The sequence below is a fragment of the Dreissena polymorpha genome, chromosome 3, assembly GCF_020536995.1.
Source record: "Dreissena polymorpha isolate Duluth1 chromosome 3, UMN_Dpol_1.0, whole genome shotgun sequence".
Lineage (NCBI taxonomy): Eukaryota > Metazoa > Mollusca > Bivalvia > Myida > Dreissenidae > Dreissena > Dreissena polymorpha.
In genome coordinates, this window is record NC_068357.1 from 63,097,992 (window position 1) to 63,122,060 (window position 24,069).

Here is a 24,069-nt window from a genome sequence, read left to right on the forward strand (position 1 = left end):
TTTAGTTAACGTTGTTATAAAGCCTAAATGGATATCATTGGTCAATTAAATATAGTTTGACCAATTAGATGCCCTGTTACATGTTTCGTTGGATGATCATCATCCAATATGTCGTTTTTATATTTCTATGAAAATTGAAGAAGATTGTCCAGACTATCAGGACGAATTGATTAACACCGAAAAACTGTTATCTTATTAGGACAAAGCACTGGCAGTGGCTTGTTGAGCTAAAATAAAAGGTTTGTACATAGTTGTGTTGTTGTTCTTTAGGTCCGGCTAAATTTTCTACGGACCGGCACATTTTCTGAAATGCCTGTCCGGATGACCGTCATATTTTTTCCAATTTCACCAAGCCTGACTACTCCTTTATGGAGCAGAGACCTGGAGAACCACTGTCACCACCATGAAGAAAATAAGGTCTCCATCAACACCTGCCTCTGACAGGAAGATACTCAAGATCTGCTGGCCAGACAAGATCTCCAACGAAGAACTATGGAGAACAAACCAGCAACCAGTTGAAGAAGACATCCTTCAGAGTTGTTGGCGGTGGGTGGGCCACACCCTTCGCAAGCCTGAATCCAATACGAAAAGGCAATCCCTCACATGGAACCCACAATGAGAAAGGAAGAAAGGGCGGCCTAGAAACACCTGGCGCCGTGATCTGGATGCAAAAGCTAAGCAGATGGGCCAAACATGGCGGCAGCTTGAGGGACTCACCCAGATCCGAGACGCCTAGAGGAAGCTGCGACCACATGCGAAGATGAGATGAGCAAGAGTTTCGTTTTTCCATTAAATTACTTTTTTTAGACCAAGCACATGCGCATAGTAACAAATCTTCGCAACCAATCAGAAGGGCCGATACAATGAGACAATTGTACATGAAACAGATTACTACAGGGAGTTAAGTCTAGCCAGTATTTTGTCAAAACATTTCCAATATAAATGCAGTTTTTGTTGTTATGTCCAGAAATACACATTTAACTATAGATTGACATAGAACACATATATGTTTTTGTATTTGTTCACTTCCAAAATTCGTATGTATTCATTAAGAGGGCAGATACTACGGATAGACATGCTAGTAAATTATATTACATGTAAATGGAACTATCGAATTTCCATGGATAAACATGCTGTAAATAAACAAATTTGACAATAAAATAATTCTTTGAAGGTTAATTGTAAAAATGTTTGATGTAAAATTACTTGCATTAGTTCAAAAATTATGTTACTCGTTTTTAGCTCGACTATTATATATGAAATATATACAGTGGAGCTATCCCACTCACCCCGGCGTCGGCGTTTCCGTTAGCGTTAGGGTGCAAATGTTAAAGTTTTCGTACTACCCCAATTATTTTCATTGTCCCTTGACATATTGCTTTCATATTTTGCATACTTGTTTACCAACATGACCCCAACCTATTAACAAGATCAGACAACTCTATCAAGCATTTTGTAATAATTATGGCCCCTTTTCCACGTAGAATATGCAGCAAATGTTAAAGTTTCGTACTACCCCATTTATTTTCATTGTCCCTTGACATATTGCTTTCATATTTTGCATACTTGTTTACCAACATCACCCCAACCTATAAACAAGAGCAGACAACTCTATCAAGCATTTTGTCATAATTATTGCCCCTTTTATACTTAGAATATGCATATTATTGATAAATCTATGTTAAAGTTTGCGTACTACCCCAAATATTTCCTATATCCTTTGACATATTGCTTTTATATGTTGCATACTTATTTACTTGCATACCACTGTATCAAGCATTTTGACATAATTATGGCCCCTTGTACACTTAGATAATTGAACACTTTGCTTAAATTGCCATAACTTCTTTATTTTTGATCACATTTTGTTATTATTTTGACAAAACATCACTTACCACAATGGTTTCCACCCAAACAATACCCCACGCCCCTACCCAGAATCCCTTCCCCCCCATACTCCCCCCCCCCATGTTTTTTTTTAAACATCATCTTATAAATTTCCACACCCCACACTATACCCCCCTCTCACCCCCCCCTACCCCCCTACACCCCCACCCAATTGTTTTTTAAACATCATCTAATAAATTACCCCACCCCACATTATACCCCCCTCTCACCACCCCTACCCCCCTACCCCCCCAAAAAATGTTTTTTTTTCCTTTTTTAATTTTTGAAAGATCGTCTAATAAATGACCACACCCCACATTATACCCCATCTCAACCCTTCCCCCCAAAATAAAATAAAAAAATAATTAGTTTTCCCATTTTTTTATTTTTGAAAGATCGTCTAATAAATTATTGAATATGAACAATTTTCCCATAATGGCTTACGTTATACTGTCAAGCACTCGAATAGTCGAGCGCGCTGTCCTCTGACAGCTCTTGTTTTTTAATACACTGATTTTTGGTCACCCTAGGATAAACAAAATTATGCTGTCATTCTTCCGATCTTAAATGGAAAACAAAGTCAATCACATATTACGTTTAAAACTATTTAATATTTATATTAACTGAACATTATATTTTGTGTTAAAATCAAGCGCCCAACTTTCAGTGGTATTCACCTTAACATTATCTAAAAAGTTTTCTAATTTAACATCCATGCCAAGCCATTAATGTTTTTTCTGAGGCTGCTTGCATCAAATGTTAATAAGGATCATCAAAGTCGAGAAAATGCCCTCAACCTAACCCGATTTTTTTATCTCTGGTTTTAAATATGCACAACTAGTGCATTTCACCAGGAACAGGTGAGGCTTAACAGGGTTTTAAGCTAATATTTTGACTGCAGTTGCTCGCCCTTGTTATTTGAATACTTTGTATACAGTCAACATGTGAGCTTTCTGAAAAATAAAATCCAAGGGCCTCACATTTCAGGAGCGATTTATTGATGCCTGCTTATTAACATTCCTGTCGGAATTATACATGTAACAGTCAAATATATATACCTTGTATATGTCAATGCATGCAAAAGACAACAAAATCATACTGGACAGATTTTACCAGACCTTGTTCTTCTTTAAGCATACGCTATATAAAAAAAAAGTATTTATGTTAAGCCTTACGACATTCACAATGATTAAAAATCCTAAAACAGCGTATTCTGTGAAGTTGGAATAAGACATCAATCTTGGAATGACCTTTGTTCAGTGAACTAATCTGGTGTACTACACAAAATGAATCAAGTCTTGTACTTGCATGCCATATTAACAGTTTTTCAATGGGATGAGGTACTGTGTAGCGTGTTCATACAATGCATGGACACAGTTTTTTAATAGGATGAGGAACTGTGCATGGCAAGGACACAGTTCATCATCCAATCGAAAACTGTGCCCATGCCATGCATGGACACAGTTCCTGATTCTATTTAAAACTGTGTCCATGCGATGCATGGACACAGTTCCTCATCCAATTGAAGACACAATACTTACTAGCTTGTGCAGACATCACAGGCTAATCTGGCACAACACTTGTTCACTGCCACATGCATAAATCTCTGTTTTCCCAAAATGAGGCTCATTTGACTTTAGCTGGATACTTTATGTTTCAGCGGAGCAGTTCACATTCGACCGTGACCGCAATGTGGCCCATGCCCACTACATGGACGAGCAGGAGGTGATACATGAGGAGGAGAGGAGCCAGGGCAGGGGTCGACCCAGGAGTCACATGACACAGCTAGGCCTGCCCTCTCAGAGATTGACGAAGGTGAGCAGTCAGGGCAACTCTCATCTCATTTTTGGAATAGGGCCTTGGTTCTTTGGATCGGAAAAAATCACATCGTTTTGACTAAAATTTGGAAATCTGTATTGTTGTTTTTGTTTTGCTGACAAATGCTCACAAATTGAGATGAAAAGTGTTTTCAATATTTTATACCGACTAAGGTTAAACTTATAGAGCTCAATAGAGAAATAAACTAAATGATGAACTTTTATCTAAACATGTTTGTGTTTTTAGACCTTTTGGGGGACTTTCAGGCAGTCATTTGGGAAAAATATATACTTTGTTGAGATTGGAAATTGACAGTATTTCAGTGCCAAATTTGACCGAAATTCCCTCTGCAGTTATAATGTGCAAGTAGATTATGTTAATCCTTTTTCAACGCAAAACACAGTCATTGAAAATAACGAGTCAACCAAGCAAGCCCCTGAATTACTTAAGACCAATAAAATGTTACGAGCCCATGTATAGGACAATCTGAGCTAGCCTCCTGGGAATTTACTGATGAATGCAGAATGGTGTTAATTTAAGAATTGATTTCAGATGTAAGACTATAATAATCATAGCATGATGTGCATTGTTTGGTTAGCTTGTAATTACAAGCTATGTCAAAAGGTGGTTAGATTGCTGAATTACAAAAGTGAGGATAGCAGTTTTCATTCCGTCGCGAGATACAGTGATAAGAATGGCCACAAGAACAAATACATAGATTTAAGCTTATCAACTGGCTCAAAATTTGTTTTGGCACATTTTACCTGATGAATGGTATGCCAGAAGTTTTCTCATTCCTGTATGGGATTAATATCATGTTTATGAGCATAAACATTTTATATTTCTTTTCATGTCTTCCCCCATGTTGTACATTTCCTTGGCATATTTGCAAACATATGTGCCTAATTTACCTGCCAGCCTGGCTTTGGGATAAAGGGGCTTAATGCATGTTCAGAAAGTGTCGTCCCAGACACTGTGCAGTCGGCAGTCCAATCAGGGAGGACACTTTTCCCTTTTATGGAATTTTCTTTTTTTTTAATCTCTAAAGGAAAATCCACCTAGACGGAAAGTGTTCTCCCTGATTAGCCTGTGCAGACATGCATGAAGCCCAGTTTTTCCACTGTGTGTTTGCCTTGTATTGGTCTTCAGAACTCTGGAGAATCCTAAAACTAATAAGTAGTTACAAATTTAGCCCTGTGTTAAATACCAATCCTGGTTTTATCATGACAACTTTTAAACTGTTCCCAACTATTGCTAAAGGTTTACTTTAAATTTATCTGGAATCGCAAACTAAACCATGTGCACTTCTACATCGCAAACGATTGACATGGCTGCTTATTCGTGTAAAACTATTTAAACTAGGCGTAAGCATTCTTGATTTATCATCCTGAAACCATTTTACTGTTTCGAGTCACTGTGACCTTGACCTTTGACCTAGTGACCCGAAAATCAATAGGGGTCATCTGCTTAGTCATGATCAATGTACATATGAAGTTTCATGATCCTAGGCCTAAGCATTCTTGAGTTATCATCCGGAAACCATCTGGTGGACGGACCGACCGTCGGACCGACCAACCGACCGACGGACCGACCGACATGTGCAAAACAATATACCCCCTCTTCTTCGAAGGGGGGCATAAACATGATTTCATACTAGAGAAATAATTGGATAATTGTTCAGATTAATTCAAGAATGATAGACATTTTAGCCGCATTCTGGGAAAACAGGCCATAATGTATGTGGTAATAGTGTCGTCCCAAATTAGCCATTGCAGTCAGCGCAGGCTAATCAGGGACTAAAAAAGAAAATCCAGTTTAGGCCAAAAGTGTCATCCCTGTTTAGCTTGCGCTGACTGAAACAGCACTTAACACACATGCATTCAACAATTGACACACATGCATTCAACAATTGACACACATGCATTCAACAATTGACACACATGCATTCAACAATTGACACACATGCATTAAACAATTGACACACATGCATTAAACAATTGACACACATGCATTCAACAATTGACACACATGCATTCAACAATTGACACACATGCATTAAACTATTGACACACATGCATTCAACAATTGACACACATGCATTCAACAATTGACACACATGCATTCAACAATTGACACACATGCATTAAACAATTGACACACATGCATTCAACAATTGACACACATGAATTCAACAATTGACACACATGCATTAAACAATTGACACACATGCATTCAACAATTGACACACATAATTCAACACTTAACACACATGCATTAAGCCCAGTTTTCCCAGAGCAAGGCTAATGTGTGCCTGTGTGTTGACAGCGCGGCTGAACTCATGCCTTGACGAGGTGCGCAGTGTGCTGGGGAAGAGTGTGCCTGAGCATCTCATGATAGAGGTCATACTGAGACACAACTTCAGCATCGAGGGGGCACTCAACGAGCTGCTAAATCAGCTAGGTAAGGGATGGGGGTACCGGTTTGGGGACGGGATTGAGGATGAACGTCTGATCATGTAATTTATCCCATCATCATCTAACTTTTATGAAACTTAAACACAGATTGTCGAAACTCATTTTTATTTCAGAATTGATGGGATAAATCTGTCCTGAGGAGTAAAATGACCTCATTATCTTTGTTTTCATGGTGTCAATTGTTTTTTATGCTCCCGGTAGGGTGGTATATAGCAGTGTAACTGTCCGTAAGTCAATCCGTCCGTCTGTCTGTCCGTCCGTCCGTCCGAAAACTTTAAAATTGCCCATAACTTTTGCAATATTGAAGATAGCAACTCGATATTTGGCATGCATGTGTATCTCACGGAGCTGCACATTTTATTGGTGAAAGGTCAAGGTTATCTTTCAAGGTCAAAGGTAAAAAATAATCCAAGGGAAGTAACAAGCGTTTAAGGGAGATAATTTGTATTTATCATTTGGCAGGTACAGATCATTTTCACAAGGGAAGTAATATGAGTTAAAAAAAATAATCAAAGCGGCGCAGTAGGGGGCATTGTGTTTCTAACGAACACATCTCTTGTTCATTCCATTTTTTGACATTTTTTTAAATAAGTGCAAAATATTAATAAAAGGAAATTATGGGATAAATTGAATAATTGTCGAATACACATACACATACATTTGTTTGCTTGGCATGAAACAAGTTTGAAATATCATGTAAAATTTTGTTTTAAGACATTACTCCATGTAAGTACTTTTCAAGTGCTAATGATTAAATTTCTCTAAAATTTTGCTGATTTATACTGGTTTTCATACATAATTAAAATTCAAGCTACGTAAATGCAGGTCTGACGTATGTCAAGTGAATCCTTTACTTCCTGTACATTGTAACGTCATCATGGAAAGTGTGGGCTTTAATTTATCTATTGCTGAATAAACACTAGATAGCGCAGAGAATGATGGAATCTTTACTTTTGGTTAAAAATATGTAGTGCATTTGTCAAACCTTTTCCATAAATTAAAATGATTAGTTTATGCTCAATCTACAGCTTAACGGTTGTTGACATTGGTTCAAATTGAAATGTTGCATGTTCAGAAAACTCTTTCTCTGTAAATTTATAAGTGTATTTTGCGAAAAAATATATAACTACAATTTAATTAATAGCTCGAGAACAAAAACATTGTTATTGGTTAAGAAAACCATTGATTTTCTATTTCATTAGTAAATTGTGCAGTCTCCGAAGATGATCATCGAAAGGGAAAAGACGAACACGAACCTTTGATAGTAAGTGTCTCTTTTATAAACATATCCATACTTAAATCAATACCATTTGTAATTAGACATTAAATTTTAGTATTGCCGTTTAGTTAATATTCCAAACTTGCCACTCAAAGTCCTGATAATAATTTCTTTGATATTCCGGTTTTTGTTTCGGGCTCTGCTATCTTAAAAATAGCCTCCCCTTTAATCCGGAAGCGTAGCTTGTAGTTAGAATTGTGACACAACAATAAACTCAGTAATATTGCCAATCCTTCAGATAAAGATGTACACAGTAGGTATCATAAAAGAAAGCTACATGGTACTGGCTTTCCATGATCGTCTACTGTCAAATAATGTCATTACACAAACGCGAGAATTATTGTATAGCCGGCGGTGACATTGCGGCGATCCTCGGTGGTACTACGTTGGTCCGCAGCTATTTATTTTAATAAACTCTTAGGGTAATGTGCAAGTATGCATATTACTTTCATTTTTTTAAACTATAAAAGAAAACGTATATAGGAGTACGTGGTAAACACGCTGAATACGTATTGAGAATTGTGAATAATAAACAAAAGAACATATTGGGTCTCCCTGAAAATGAGCTGAGCTGTGAAATATTGGCTTTCTTTCAAAAAGTCAGCCACGCATGATTCACATCTTTGATGATCCTTTCACATACAATATACCCACATATTGATCAAGAGCAGCAATAAGCTTGTGCATTTTGACTATATGCTGCCTTTGAGAATTTCCAATCAAATATATTTAAAATGAAAGGTTTTATATAATGATCAGAACGATGTAAAGGCCTTTATTTCAAACAGTACTTACATAAAAATGCTTATGTAGCGAGCTTTGTCAACAACATGTTTTATGTTTTTGTCAAAAGCAATTAACTAAGAAAAGTGTCTTTCACTGCAATACTAAATGGCAATTTCAGTTTTTATATAAAAACAGTTATGTGGATCATTTTTAACAGATGTGTTAAATCGCAAATGTGTGTGGATCACTGGGGAAATCAAAATGTCATGGTGATGATACATATTGAGTTTGCAAAACATTGCTTTAGAAATATTAAAGTTTCAGTAGTTTCAGAGGCATACACTGCATTGGAATAAATCGACCAAGCAATATAGTTATTCAATATGCAACATACCTGTTATTATCGTATCGACACTTCAATTGTTAATGTACTGGTACGTCAATACGACTAACAAAGAAGCATGTTAAATAGGTTAACTTTGACAATACCTTTAATCAAATCATAACAAATTTAACATGTTGCTGTTGTTCAGACTCTTAAAGCAATCATTCGCCTCGGTCAGCATCCATTTGGCACCTATCCTGCGGCGCTTATCAAACCGACCGACAGATAGAGTTACTAAATCTAAATATTTATATACGTCGTTATCCACTAGTAAAAAATTAAATAGTATTAGTTATCTTTAAAATAGTCATCCAATATTTATCTAAGATACGTTTTTCTTAAGTTAAGTAACAGTTATTCAGCTCACTACGATTCCACGTTTACACGTCTAAGTATCAGTTATCCTAGATCGTTGTCTAAGTGTCAAATATGAGTTATCTACAATTCTTTCAGTCACTTCCGTCATATTTTCCCTTCATTTGTACAAATTTTTCTCAATGTCATTTATTTAAATAATTGTTTATGAATTACCAAAATAATACTGGAGCTCCAAATGACAATAATTACCTATTCATATTGTTCATGTGATGATGTTATTCACAATTCTGAATAAAAAAGATGTCGTACATGATAAAACTATCAAAATGACTGACAAAGACTATTATCGCAACATGTGTGATGGAATATTGTTATTTATAATGAAGCCAATCGTTATTATACGATGGAAAAGTCAAAATAATCTAAGACCATGTACATATATTTATATATAAATTATAATAACATATGATTTATAAATCAAATAAAAAAAGGGTTTTCGTTTTTACATAAAGATCCGTACCTACGTTGTAACAAAATAATAAAAGTGATTAAACGCAATAGCACAAAATTATCACAATATGCAAATAATTACTGATATAATGTTTATATCGATTTGCAGACCAGTATAGTGCAGTATTTACAGGGATTTGAAGATGGATACAAAACACATGGTATTGCGAGGGTATATGCACTTTTAAAAACTGATATATGCAAATGGAAAACTGTTCCTCTGAGGATATTAGTTACCGGCGAAGCAGGGGTTGGAAAATCATCCTTCATCAACGCAATGCTCGGGCTCAATCCATGTGATGGCGGTGGTGCCGAGGTTGGTGTTACCGAAACAACTACAATCAGACAAGAGTACAAACATCCTCAGTATCAAAACTTTGTGCTGATCGACTGTCCCGGAGTTGGAACCCTAAAGTGCCCAAAGGAAAAATATTTGAAGTTGATTGATTTACAGAATTGTGACTTCGTCATTATCATTTCTTGTTCACGTTTCAAAGAAAATGATGCATGGCTTGCGACCGAAACAACAAAAGCAAAAAAGAAGTTTTATTTCGTTAGATCGAAAATAGATCAAGACATTAAATCCGAGTCAGAAAAACAAAAAGGCATAAAGAGCAGTGAAGTAGTGACAAAGGTCGAAGATTACTGTAAAAAAGAGCTAAGCGCTCTTGGATTTGAAAAAGCTGTTGTTTTTATAATAAGTAGCCGTTTTAAATTGCGTGAGAAATTTCATTTGAAGCGGTTGATTAACACATTACTTAAAGACCTTCCGATCCTTAAAAGGGATGCATTGATTTTTTCTATTTCGTTGACGATAAAGCCTGTGCTTGACGAGAAAAAGACGAGTTTGATGGAGAGAATAGGCAAGATAGCTACGACTGCAGCTTGTCGAGTATTTTCTGAAAAGACTGGTTTGAGAATATTGCATGAAGAGATTGAGTTTTATCAAGAACAATTGGGTGTAAATGAAGAAAGGTTGATAGGTTTTGCACGCCAGATGGACATGAATATTGATGCCTTGAAAAAAAAAATTGATCTTCGGTCGTCAATAATTTTAAATGATCCTCTTAAATTCAGAGAATTTTGTTTGTGCGAAACGCTGTCAAGAAAAGATATACCAGTATATGATCATCGTTCGACGGTCGAAAAATGCTTTTCGAGGAAGAATTACAAACGGTATTGTTATGCGATGTACGATTTGTTAATGATGTGCTATGAGGAGTCCGAAAAGATTCTGAAATTGATATCAACGAAAGTTTAGTGTTTAAATACTTCATACACATTCTGAGAATTACAATGAACTATATCTTCATACTTCATATTTTCTTGCTAGCTAAAGATTTGAAAAGTGAAAACTAGGGAAAAAATCATTTTCTTTAAATACATGCTCTTTCAATACATGTTGATGCAAAACATGTGAATGTATCAAATAAGATATTCTAGTACCATGTTTATAATGAGAATCAATGTACAAATTCGTTTGATGAAATGTGGATTTCTAATTTAAACTAATGCTCGAATAATATATATACATTTTAACATTAATAACCGCAAGCACAAGGTAAATACAGCCTGGCATAAAATTAACCGGCCTGAAAAATTCCAAAACGAGCGTTATGGAAAGAATGTTTTGATTGCTCATAGTTTTTTACGAGTTCTTTTAATAATTATGTCATCACCCATTACCGAATAGACTTCCTAATCTTCAGATGGCATTAGTAAAACTGTTCATACATCTGTTGCGGTCGCATATTGTATGTGCAACAATTGAATCGTATATCATCCACATCAATTATGCATTCATGAATATGGTACAAATATGTTTGTTATACAAATATGTTTTGAATGTGTTGTTAAATATACCCATATGAGTTGATACCACATATGCCGCTGTGATATCATTTTGTAAACTAATTAAAGTAGTTTAACGTAGTTTTTGTAAACTAAGTATCATACTTTTAAACATCGGACAAGCATGTCGTGAAATTGATATTTTATTCTTCTTTCATCGAAAAGTTCGAGCTATACAATTAACCCAAATGTTGGCATCGGCGCACGGCGTAATCCTCTTATCAAGGTTAACTTTAAACATCTCCATATCTTACAATAACAGGTATTCCGATGTAATTTCACACATGTGCTCAATGTCATTTTTTTAAGAAACTTACCAAGTTCCATAAGTCTGACTTGCAATGTATTAGAATTTCATCGCCTTTTATAACATAAAAATTCGGTTTATGTCATCGTGCAACATTTCAATATCGTTGTTTTTATTTCATGTATTAAATTGAAGCTTTAAACAAGTGTGCGGGATCGTTGCGCGAGTTCATTTACCAAGTTCCATAAATGTGACCTGCAATTAACCACAATTATGCCCCTTTAATATAATTTAAGAAATTTGCAAAAGTAAGAATGCAACATCTTCATATCCATAACACTGACCTTCAAGAAAATTAAGGTTAATGTTTTAATGTTACTACTCTATATCTTCCTATATTTAGTACACATATTGAATAAAACCTTGTCAATAGTAATGAGCCATTATGAACATTAACCCGTCGAAAGGTATAAATGTGACAAGCTTTTAAGCAGGATTATTCCCCATTTTTTCTTATAAATGCCAAGGCGATGTTTGTCTGCAAGTTGAAATTCAGGTTGAGTTTGCATGTAATAAGTACATATCACAGTAACTGCTACATATATTCAACTGAAACTTAACACAAGTATTCGGAATCATTGTCAGAGGTCATCGACTACGGCACAAAGCACTGAGCTGCAATTAACTGCATTATGCGTCTTACAGTACAGTAATGACAAAATTCGCATGCAGATATATTTTCTTCCTGACATATAGACCTGCCATATGCTTTAATTTCGATCCAGTTTTCTCAAGGTTTATTTCTTTGTTGGAGAAAAAGATAAAGGTTTGCTCGATAACTTCAGTTAGGATGAGATATTGTGCTGACATTGTGTGTCTTGGTGGGTTACAGCTGATCTAGTACGGGATCGCATTTGGAGAATGTTACTGAAATTACAAAAATGATTTCGTGTGATATCTTTAGTTTGGATCGAGTAAGTATGCTGTAATTGTGTTGTTATGTAGTTAACATGCAGATCTAGGAGCCCAGGGTCATTGTAACCCAAACTTGAATGAAGTTCGTATGAACGTAGTGTGCTGTAATTTTGTGTAAAGGTTTCTGACATGACGACATTGCTTTAGGCCCACTTACTTATTTATTAATATGACCAACGTGTTCTTTACATATACTATATAGCTACTACAGATATTCAGGTTCACATGTTCCTTTTAAATCAGTATATCAGGTGTGTGAAAGAAAATGTACATTATTTCTATCAAACCGGAAGATAAGTAGATCGCACGAGCTTTGTAAAGCCCTTGGTTTGTTTTAAATGTTTTTGTATTAGATTTATTATCCTATATATTTATTACTTTTATCTATGATTTATAGTTCATGCACTATAGTTCAATCTCTTTATTTAATAACGAGTATAACCCATGAGCACGGTTCCCAAATAGTTATTATTGAAAACAGTTATACTGGTGTAATCTGTTCTCGCATGTGGTATACAATTTGTTGATATATTGTATTATTAAGATGAGTGAAGTGATATATCCTCACCTTTTCCCCGAAAATGTTAATATTGAGATGAAAGAAAGTTATGCATGCATTCGTACTTGTTATCAATTTTTTTAAGTCTTTATTTGGTCGTTCTTATTAATAATAAAATTGTGTTCGTAATTGAACACGCATTTTTAAGGATCGCTCTCAGTATACATATATAGTTGATTTAAAAAAAAAAAAAAGATGTTATTATCTGCTGTATAGTGATAAACACGTACGACTAGCACCAAAATATAAAGTCTAAACATTGTGCATACTTATCATATTGATTTGAACAGTGTATATTTAATATAATAAACGTTTTGATTAGCAATAAACCTATTGATTTCATACAAATAAAAGAAGAGTCGTTATATTACCTCCAAATCCACGCTTGTGTAATTACTAATATCGGATATATTTATGTCAACATATGACAGCCTTATTTCACAATAAGTCTACTGACTGGAATACTACAAATGTATCATCTGTATTACAGTGTTCATGTTCACGTTTAAGCACGTCTTTTGGCTAAAATGAATTGTGTGGACAGCTGGAACTTAGCTGAGATCACTACATGAAGAACGCTGTTGGGTGTATACTTATAAGTTCGACCGATCGACTAAAAGAAAGCCTTGAACATCTAGTGTTGTCGATGACGTTCATCTCAGAAGCGCATATTGGGCACGTATTTATTTTAAGGTGCACAGGTGACCGGTTATATTCACGGAAAGCTATCTTTCCATGATGGGTTGGGGGCATAAAAAGTTCATTCACACCAACATATGGCATAGAATTTAAGCGGAAAATGATCTGTGTAAAATTATCATTAAAAAAAAGAATTTTAATTGTGTGCACACCATTCAATGCAAACCTGTGTACGAAGTATAACCATCTGACACTTTGCAAAATTATACATAAAATGTGCGTGTGTTTTTTTTTCCATATACAATCACTTTTGCAATGAATGTCGCATTTAAAGACCATTCTTCTTGGTGAGACCACCATATCGAGCATTTCGTTATACATTATAGAAACATATGACTGTAGCTGTGGCGGAAATAAAATTTCAAATTATGCTCACTTTCAATACATTAAATATATATACAACCTGGCGATGTTTTAAAGGGGCCTTTTCACGTTTTGGTAAATTGACAAAATAAAAAAAAGGTTGTCTCAGATTCGCAAATTTTAGTTTAAGTTATGATATATGTGAGAAAACAGTAATACAGAACATTTACCATGCTCTAAAATATCCATTACACGCATCTTTTACGATTTAAAAACCTGAAAATTATAAAGCGTTGCAACGCGAAACGATTGAATAATTTGGTGAGGTCTGTTGTTGTCGTAATATTTTGTGAAACTACGAGGATTGCTTATATAAAGTATAAAATACCGCATTCATTGTATGAGCACGGATGACCGAGTGGTCAAAGCGGTAGACTTTTACACCAGGACTCCAGGGGTCAGCTGTTGGAGCCCAGTAGAATGTGAAAATGTGCAATCGTAAAATGTGAAAAATTGCTGCCTTATGTATCATGGTAATATTCAGTAAAGTAAATGCAGGTTCCTCAATATATACTCTTTTATTGTATTTATTGTTTTTTTATCACAAGGTTTTTTTTAAACCTACGTTACTAGCCTTGTTTATGTATCTGCTTGTTTTCACACATATTTTGTAAAGTGGTTTACGTATGCAAATTAATAGCAAACTCACGCCGTAATTTAAAACTGATAAAACATAAATTAAAGATTGGTATTTATCTACCGGTACCGGAGGAACTAACTGTGAATGTCGAACAGGCAAAACTCTAATACTAAACTGAAAATTGTCTTCGAAGCCGAAAGTTTTGGAATTTTGCGATTATATTTGGCGATTAAAATTGGGGGAAAAGTACTTTGTTCGTACTAAACATTTGACCCAAGCACAGTTTTTCAAGCGGCCCAAAAAGGGCTGGGTCATGATAAAGTTGTTCTTGTTGATTTTGGCCACTTAAAAAGTATTGTAACATAAATTTCGTTTATATACAATGCCTTTAGAATTATTTTACTTACGATAATGCAAATTGGTACAGTGAAAGAAAGACCTTATAAAAGTTGAGGTCATCAGGTCAAAGTCTGAGCTCCAAAGAACTTATTTCATTTCAGTGGTTTCGAACAATTTCTAGAGAATTCTTGTGATGACACAATATAAATTCAAATCAAGAGATCTAATGTCAATCTTTCAGATACGACTTTGCTTCAAGTAAGGGGCAAGCATGATGTACAATTATATCTTGTTATAGTGGTATGTCGTAGACATATCCCGATATCGGTTTCATGGAAAATACTGCATTTTTAAAGATTTTAAATGGCATTAATTAAATCGTTATGGTTCTATTATACAATTTTATGGTAGTTTTGAAAGGTTTAATTTTCTCGGCGCGACTAAGTAAAATTAGTAGAACTAGATTAATTTAAATATTTACGCGGCGTGATAATTAAATACCCAATATAACTGCACAATAGTTTTATTTGACTTTCATCTTTTATGGAATGCAAAGTGTACAGTTATAATTGAATATCCGCCACTGATTCATACATTTTCGTTTTAAAGTAACATTACTATTCAAAATCAACGAACATTTCGTACAAATGTTCGTAAAATAAACTTTACCAATTAAAAATCAGTGTTCCTTATGGCAATTGCCGAAATTTCAACGTCAGATGTGGTCTGGTAAAATAGATGTTTGTAGATACAAAATGCTCGTTTTTATTATTGTTTTGCATATATATTCATACGACACATGAACACTAAAATGGTGTTCATGTGTCGTATGAATAGATATATTCGCGGGACTTAATTGTGGCCACAAATAAATAAAAACGAGCATTTTGTATCTACAAAAATCTATGTAATCATACCACATCTAGCGTTGAAATTTTGGCTATTGCTATAAGGAACACTGATTGTTAAGGTGTTGACTTCAATTTACAAAATACTTAACGAAATTTTCGTTGATTTTGAGCGTTATAGAGACTTTCATGATTGTTTTAATAAATTGTTAAAACAGACATACTTTTTGCCAAATTAACTTGAACTGAAATAATAATAAAAACTTTTACTAATTGCGTGTCATTAACGAAAATGTATTCATAAACGTTCTCAGGTAGATATTGTATTAAGCCTACGAAAGCGCGCTATAAATAGCCATTACAAGCTCCAATTTACTGTGCTCATGTCGATCAAAACGTCAAAGTGCCTCTTGGGCTCTCGTCCCAGCTTCCTCGTCCCAACCACCAGACTCGTGCAGCCAAATTCCTGTAATGAAATGATAGAACATAAGATATGAACTTAAAAAATAATTTTATTACAAAGCATAACTGCATGAACAGGAAAATGAACACATTGTGAACTTCTATAACAACTAAAGACCAATTAAAACTTATAAAAACACATTTTCCACTTACCTGTCGAGCGCACTCCTTCCACCTTGCAGTATTAAGCTATGCACACCTGCTAATGTGTTACTCCCCACTGCACAGGTGCCTTTTTCCAGGTTATACGCGCTCAGAAGTAATTTTTTCAAAGACACAGTCAGTTTGGAAAAACATTTAAAAACACTTATTTATTTTGTATGTTTATTTACAAATAAACAACAGTATAAGTAACGGCAATGCATTAAAAACATAGCAGAAAATGTAAATCAAGTCTATTTTTAATGACGGGAAACATATATTAGGAGTTCATATGGACCACCCAGTTTAAATTTATATTAACTCACATAAAATGAAGACATATGCGTCATATAAATTAAAACTATAGCAATATTTACTAGAACTTACTTTTTTTTCTGTCAAACGCTGACAAGATATGTCCGAAGTTGGAGGCGGTGATACTCAACTTGCGAACAGCTGCCCATAAGGCATTTTCCCTCTGACCAATAGTCGCTGCAGCTGTTTGGTAGACCTTTTCGTGCGACAACAGCATTTGTCGTCTCAGCCATGTGCGGGGGTCCTCAGCTCCCAAATAATAAGGATGGATCATCAAGTCATCCAGGAGAGGCACTGGTACATCCGCTGTATGAGGCTCCTCTGCCATAATCCAATGCAGAGCTGCAAACATAAAAAGGACATGTCAAATATTAGCAAAAGACCATTAGAATAATGCTAATGATTTTTGAAAAATAAACAAACCATGTGGTATTGAACAATTTTGACATACCAAAGATTTTTTGGAATTATTATTTATAAGTCATCACAACTATCTACATAATTGCCAATGGGATAGCTGAATAAGTAATATATCACTATTTGTACAGCATAATTTTTACATGACAATCATTGCTTTACATATACATATATATTCAAACGCTTTTCAGAACATACCTGAAACACTCATACTAACAGGAACCACTCTATAGAAACAAAACATGCATAAGGAACCAATAATGCTAACCGAAACCAATAATGCTAACAGGAAACATTCATGATAACATGAACCAATCATGACAAAAGGAACAAACCATTCTAACAGGGACCACTTATGCGAACCTGTAAAGCGACCCAACTGTCCAAGTTGTTTATTAATAAAAGTTCTGTCATCATCTGAGAGATCTGACAGAACCCTTAGTAACGAGTAAAAAAGGTACATTGCATTAACAAATAATTATGAATACAATTATTCCCATGAGTTAATAAATAGATCTAGTATGGTTCGATTAAGAATTATATAGAGTACACAGTTTTATTATTTCAAAATAAAAGCTATGATATGACATTTTTCTAATCATTTTAAATTATTTTGCTCTTTTCCTGTTTCCAGGCTGTTTTGGTGGATACATTTCCGCCATCGTCACAGTTTTCTTGGGTGGTGCGGATTTCGGACGCTTGATCCAGGCACACTTAATGTCAGTTTTGCTCGCTCTCTTGTATCTGTATCATGAATTAATTTAATTAAACTTTTAAAAGCTTTTATACATATAAGACAAACTTAATACTTATAATAACTCATAATCATTTGCCTCTAGTCTCCCTGTGAGAATATTTGTGTTTATTACGAAGAACTTACAAATGTAATTGTAAGCTGATAAAAGTTTCATGAATAGTAAACATATATTAATTTTCTCTTAGTATATTCACAGTCTGTTTCAAACATAAACAATATAAATATATGTTATTTTATACATTACCCAAACAGTAAAGCAGCAGCCACATGATGGCATTTGAAATCCCTCATTGGACAAGGACATGTCGATGATTGTATCACGCTGTTGTCCTCTGGTTCAAGGTGAATCTAGTGAAAAATATATAACAAAATCTGAAAGAAACGCCTTTACAAAACGTAGACTTCGCAACGAAACAATTTACATCCACAAATGAACATCGTAAGAGACGAATTGAACATAACAATATACAGAGGAATACAGATTAATTGAATCATTGCGATTACGATTACGATTAACAGTTTACTTGATCATAGTAATTCGGATGTATATTACTAACCGTAACATTATATGATGTATTTTTCATCGAAGCCTGGACGCTGGCACGGATTACACGCAGTTCGTCCATAAAGAATTTCAATACCCTGTCGCTTTTAACCGAGGCTTCACTCTTTCGACTTAATTTAACATGCGATTCAACGTAGTTAGACCAGTTCATTATTGATAAAGCCATTCTGATTTTTTGTTTGTAGCCGGAAGCTGGATATCTCGTGAAATATCGGTGGTCACATGTCGAGACCTCCATACCCTATAGTGTTCAATAAATGGTGAAAATATAATTATCAACTAACTGTGCATATTTGAAGTTGCGAATCATTTATAAATGCACCATTTATTAGGAAACCCAATATAGGTGGTGTCAAATATGTTATGTTTGTTATCTTTTCCGCGTATCAAATATATTAGTAAAAGAAGCCTAGTGCTATGATAAAATGTTATCCATATTACTACCGTTTCATCTGTTTAGACAGACTAAACTTGTTTCCTTAGTACCAATAACCATCGCTCATCATTTAAAATATATATTATTTCAATGCTGATATGCATTACAGGAACATAAATGATTGCAAGATTTCATTGTTGTTGCATGGAGGGTGTACATTACGATTCACGTTATCACTTTGATTATATATGTAATTTTTTAAACAAAACTTAATCATAATGTAATAATAAATACTACAATTTCCACGCCATAATAACTGCAGTAAAATCTATCAAGCTTCACGGGAAAATGTAAGACGATGTATTCTATATTTCAGTCTGTTCATTCAAAGTAGGTCAGAAAATATATAACAGTATAATTGTTATCAAAGTATTCGCTGCAATGATTTACCATGATATGTTTAAATTATATTGAAAACTTCACGATATTTGATCTCTCACGAACCATTTAATCTTACTTTCTTATATATATATATATATATATATATATATATATATATATATATATATATATATATATATATATATATCTATATATATATATCAATCATGTTGAACTTGAATATCATGAAAAACAGTATATGTAACAGAAAATATTAAACATCTTTTTAACAATAGGTTGATTATTATACATACGAGCCAGTGTGATACATATTGATTACGCTTTCGGAAAATTGCACTATATAAAACAAATGTATAGCGAAGTTTCTTCATTTTAAGCAAGTAAGTAGGATTATTAATTATGATGTATTAATCAAGTTAAACTGAAAATGAGTTGTACACGCTCAATAATGGACATCAATAAATTGTTAGATGAATTAAACAATTAAAAACTGACTCCAAAAGTATTTGCACAATTGCACATCTTTTAAATTAAATATTTGTATCCATAAAATGTTTATCTCACGCGAGATTCTTTTTCTCTTCCACCAATCGTAAATAAAACTGTCAGTTATATTCGCTTTGAATACAGAAAACCTTTGGCACTTGTCAGTATCGTACCCGAATACGGAGGTAATTTAACGTGTGTGTTATCTGAACATCAGGTTCCGCGGGGATCAGCTGTATGTCTGTCTGGAGAGTCCGAACCCAGATACGGTATCGACCAGGGACACGGTAGATAGCTGCACGTTGTAGGAACCCGAGTTCTGCAAACGAACAGAAATGTTTGATTATCTGCTGTTATATGAAAATACAAAAATATTGAAACATCACAAAATTATATGTTTGGTACTTTAACTTCGCTCAAAACATTGAACAGCACACTTAGTATAAGGAACCATGGAAATATAACCCAAAAATATGCAAGTAACTCTCTCCCTTTCCCCCTCCTCCTCTCCCATTCCCCATTCTAGAAAATACTCTCTCTCCTCTCTTCTCTCATCATGCTAGGAGAGGAGAGAAGATCTTCTATTCCTCTCTCTCCTCTGCTTCCTCTCTCTCTCTCTCTTCTCTCTCTCCTCTCTCCTCCATCTCATTCCCTTCCTTACTTTCCTTCCTCTCTCCCTCCCTCCCTCTCTCTCTCCCTCCATCCCTCCCTCCCTCCTGATCGTGTATTCGTCAACATTCATCTAATTTTACCGTACCGCCCTCCCACCCTCCCTCCTTACCTCCCGCCCTCCCTCACTCCCTTCCTCACTCCTGATCGTTTATTCGTCAACATCATTATAATTTTACGTCATTTATTTAAAAGTGTCGTCTACCATTCTAGCGCCTGTGTTTTTTGTGTTGGTTCTCAAAGCGTTATTGTCATTGCGTACAAGAAGTAAGCTTAGTGATATTATTTTAAATGCTACATATGCGTTTCGTGTGAAGTAATATACATTTAGAAGTTAAAGCCTGTATTTAACTATATATGCTGTCAAATAATATATCTGCTACAAATCAGTTATTGTTCATATGTATTTGATGAAAGACACTACATAAATGCTTGTACGAATGAGAGATCATCAATCAGTCATAAAACATTCCCATAGTGCACTCTTTTACTAACACGAGTTTATGTGCACATACTTTGTACTCTGTGTACATACATGTTGAAGTATAATTATATGACTGACGTGTAAAGTGTATAATTGAAAACGCCGAAGACAGCTGCATACTGAAGATCCGTATTCCCGGTACTCTCCAAAAGCTGATAAATGTGATGTGCCCGCAGACACGGAAAACGTGCAACAGCCAGTTCCAGTAAGTTGTCAACCAATTGTGGGCACACACTCGTCTATATGCTATTGCTTTAAAGGCCGAGAAGTGCAGATTTTACAATGATATATAATTTGAAACAACGCATTTCGGTGATTGGGAAGGAGACTTTAATATTGTAATATTAAACTGCTACTCAAAGCCTCTTTTGCCTACACTATTCTCTCCTGCTTGCCTTGTGGTCTAGCTGTTGCAAATATATGTATAGATCTTTAAATATATTATGTTTTCATGTATGTAGATTAATGTTTAGACACTTCAAACTGAAATGAACAACTGGTTTGTGTTTTGCTCCAGCGAAGATATTTAATTTATTTAATTTGTAACTTTTATTACCGCAAAATACAATTGATTATTTTAGCTAAATACTTAAATATATAAAAATATAGTTAGAAGAAATTGGTATATTACTTTATTCATGTATTTAAAGGTTTAGCGCATTAAGTGAAAAGAACTTACAACGAGGCCGGACTTAAATTGTGAAATAACGGCACTATGTGATCCCGCTTCTATATAAAATAATATTGCATAAAATATTTAAAAGTAGAATAAATTTAATTCAAGTACCAAACAATTTTGGTTACTTACGGAATGAAGCAATTTCACGAGTATGCATACACATATATTTAGAGAAAAGGCGCAAATTGTCAATACATATATTATTTACATTGTTTTATCTAGCATCGTGTCAAGCAGAAGACCAGACATTCATACCTCGATTTGGATAGTGCCGTTTATAATGAAATATAGGACGTCGTAAGCTCAGTATTACCGCCTAGACGAGCCCTGCCTACTCCACCTGGCGCCAAGAGCAGCGCAGACGACGAGAACCTTACAATGGTATCTGCATAGCTCCCAAGGGACATACCAGCACTACTTAATACAACGGACAATATATTACTTCCAGCGCGTGTCACTTCGTACGAAATACCAACTACAACAGATAGTTCAATGTCAACATTGTAAACAAGTATTAGTTAATGTAAACTGAAGATAAGATATATATCCTTTTACCATTGTTTATTTAGGTTAAATATTGTTTTAAACAATAATTAAATGATTTGTATTCACTCAAACCCACGCTATATGTACATTGTATAATAACATATAACTAATTGAAGTAACATAACTACTCCAAATCAACGAGTATGTCGCACAATATTTCGTAAAATAAACAAAAACCCATAAAAAATCAGTGTTTCTTATAGCAATGGCCGAAATTCAACGCTAGACTTGGTATGGTAACATAAAATAAACGAGATGCAAAATGCTCGTTCTTATTTTTGGTGGCACATTAGATTCCATTTTAATTTCCAACAACGATATATATTCATAAGACACACAAACACTAAAATTGTACATGAACATGTGTTGAATTTACTGTCCTACACACAAAAATAATGTTGTATCTTGTTAAATCTATGTTACCAGAGGACAGCTGGCGTTTAAAATTTGTCTATTGTTATAAGGAGCATCGATTTTGTATGTGTAAACTTTATTTTTCTTAATAGTGTACGAAACATTCGTCGAGTATGACTGTTAATTCAGTTGCCTACACTATTAAGAGAAAACGTGTTGCAGAGTAGTTAGCACTTGTCTTAAGCGTACTTAATGTTAAAAATTATTATTATTATATAAACTGTATAGTTATTTATATTGCAGGCTATATGTTATCATTATATTTTATTTTTTTTTGGGGGGGGGGGTTATAAATTGCTTACATTTGCCATAAAATTATGTGTTAATGCACGTATGAATTTGAATGATAAAAGATTTGTTAAACATAATACACTAATAGTTGTTGTAATGTTTGTTGATGTATAGAATATATAATACAATTTAATATATATAATGTATATAATACTTTACTTGATAAAGTGAAAATAAACGTGTTAATTGTTCATATATTTACATACTGGATAATGTAAAAGAAGATTCTTTCCTTTAAGCTTTATTTCATGGTGTAAAATATACACTGTTACTGTACAAGCTGGAGTTAAATGATCTCTGTAAAGTGTGCTAGAACATTGATGTATTACTAACGAGTAATGTAGTGACCTAAATACGACTTAAGCTTACAGCCTTGATATTTGGATTGATTAGTTTCTGTTTATAAAACATTCCTTTTTAATGTTATACAAATTTTATGCTGATGAATGTTTGAAGAAAAAGTTATTTTTAGTTTTTGAATTAATTAAAATGTCACCTAAACAGAAGACTTCGATTGGGGTACAAACCAAGCTGACACATTAAAATGCTTTCAAAATCAAATACCGTATCGACTATAATTAATTAAACTACCATTGGTACATAAAATAGATCAACGTCGTTTGCATGTCTACGGATTATATGGTTTGTTTTTTTCATTATTACAACTATTGGCGTTAACATTGTTAACGATTGGGCCACGAGCTTCGTCTTTCATCTTGTCGATCACTCAAATAGACATGTCAGCTCTCTGCGATACAGTAGCCGAGCGCTGCAAGCCCCCCCCCCCTCCCTACCTTGACTGACGTAGCGCTTTCCTTGCATCTCGTTCTTCCCCGCCCAGATAGCGGGTTCGACCTCTGGTTGCTTGGGATGGATATCTTGGGGGCACAAGATCCGGAACTCAACCAGCACGGAGATGACTCCACAGGCATGGAACCATCTCGCAAAATGTTTATTGAAATTAGTGTGCGTGGGTCTGCAAACGAGTTTTCCCGATAACGCTACCGTCCTTCTCGATATCCGTCCGTCATATCGTCCATACTTCCGTCCCTCCGTATTTACTCCCATCACATTTTTCATTTCCGAGCAAGATCTGAAACACTTCTGATCCGAATCCGTCTAAACTTGATATTAACTAGTCCAATAGTGTTAACATGCGCATCGTTGTCTGGTCCTTTCGGAGTAATATTGTTGTTGTTTTTTTCTA

The 24,069-nt window shown here is 34.6% G+C and overlaps 3 protein-coding genes across 6 annotated transcripts in view; 2 read left to right on the forward strand and 1 right to left on the reverse strand.

Moving 5' to 3' along the window:
• LOC127874437 (uncharacterized) overlaps positions 1 to 9,647 on the forward strand; it is a 29,258-nt gene extending 19,611 nt beyond the window's left edge. For all 3 annotated transcript variants that reach the window (XM_052418762.1, XM_052418763.1, XM_052418764.1), the window contains 4 exons: positions 3,548 to 3,702; positions 6,031 to 6,165; positions 7,382 to 7,443; positions 9,507 to 9,647. In XM_052418762.1, the coding sequence (XP_052274722.1) occupies positions 3,548 to 3,702; positions 6,031 to 6,039 (164 nt within the window). In that variant the 3' untranslated portion in view covers positions 6,040 to 6,165; positions 7,382 to 7,443; positions 9,507 to 9,647. The remainder of the gene's footprint in view (positions 1 to 3,547; positions 3,703 to 6,030; positions 6,166 to 7,381; positions 7,444 to 9,506) is intronic.
• The window catches only part of LOC127874436 (uncharacterized), a 227,761-nt gene that overhangs the window by 190,956 nt on the left and 12,736 nt on the right, over positions 1 to 24,069 (forward strand). The window lies entirely within an intron of this gene.
• LOC127874434 (uncharacterized) overlaps positions 1 to 24,069 on the reverse strand; it is a 219,040-nt gene that overhangs the window by 165,838 nt on the left and 29,133 nt on the right. The gene's annotated exons all lie outside the window — the stretch shown is intronic.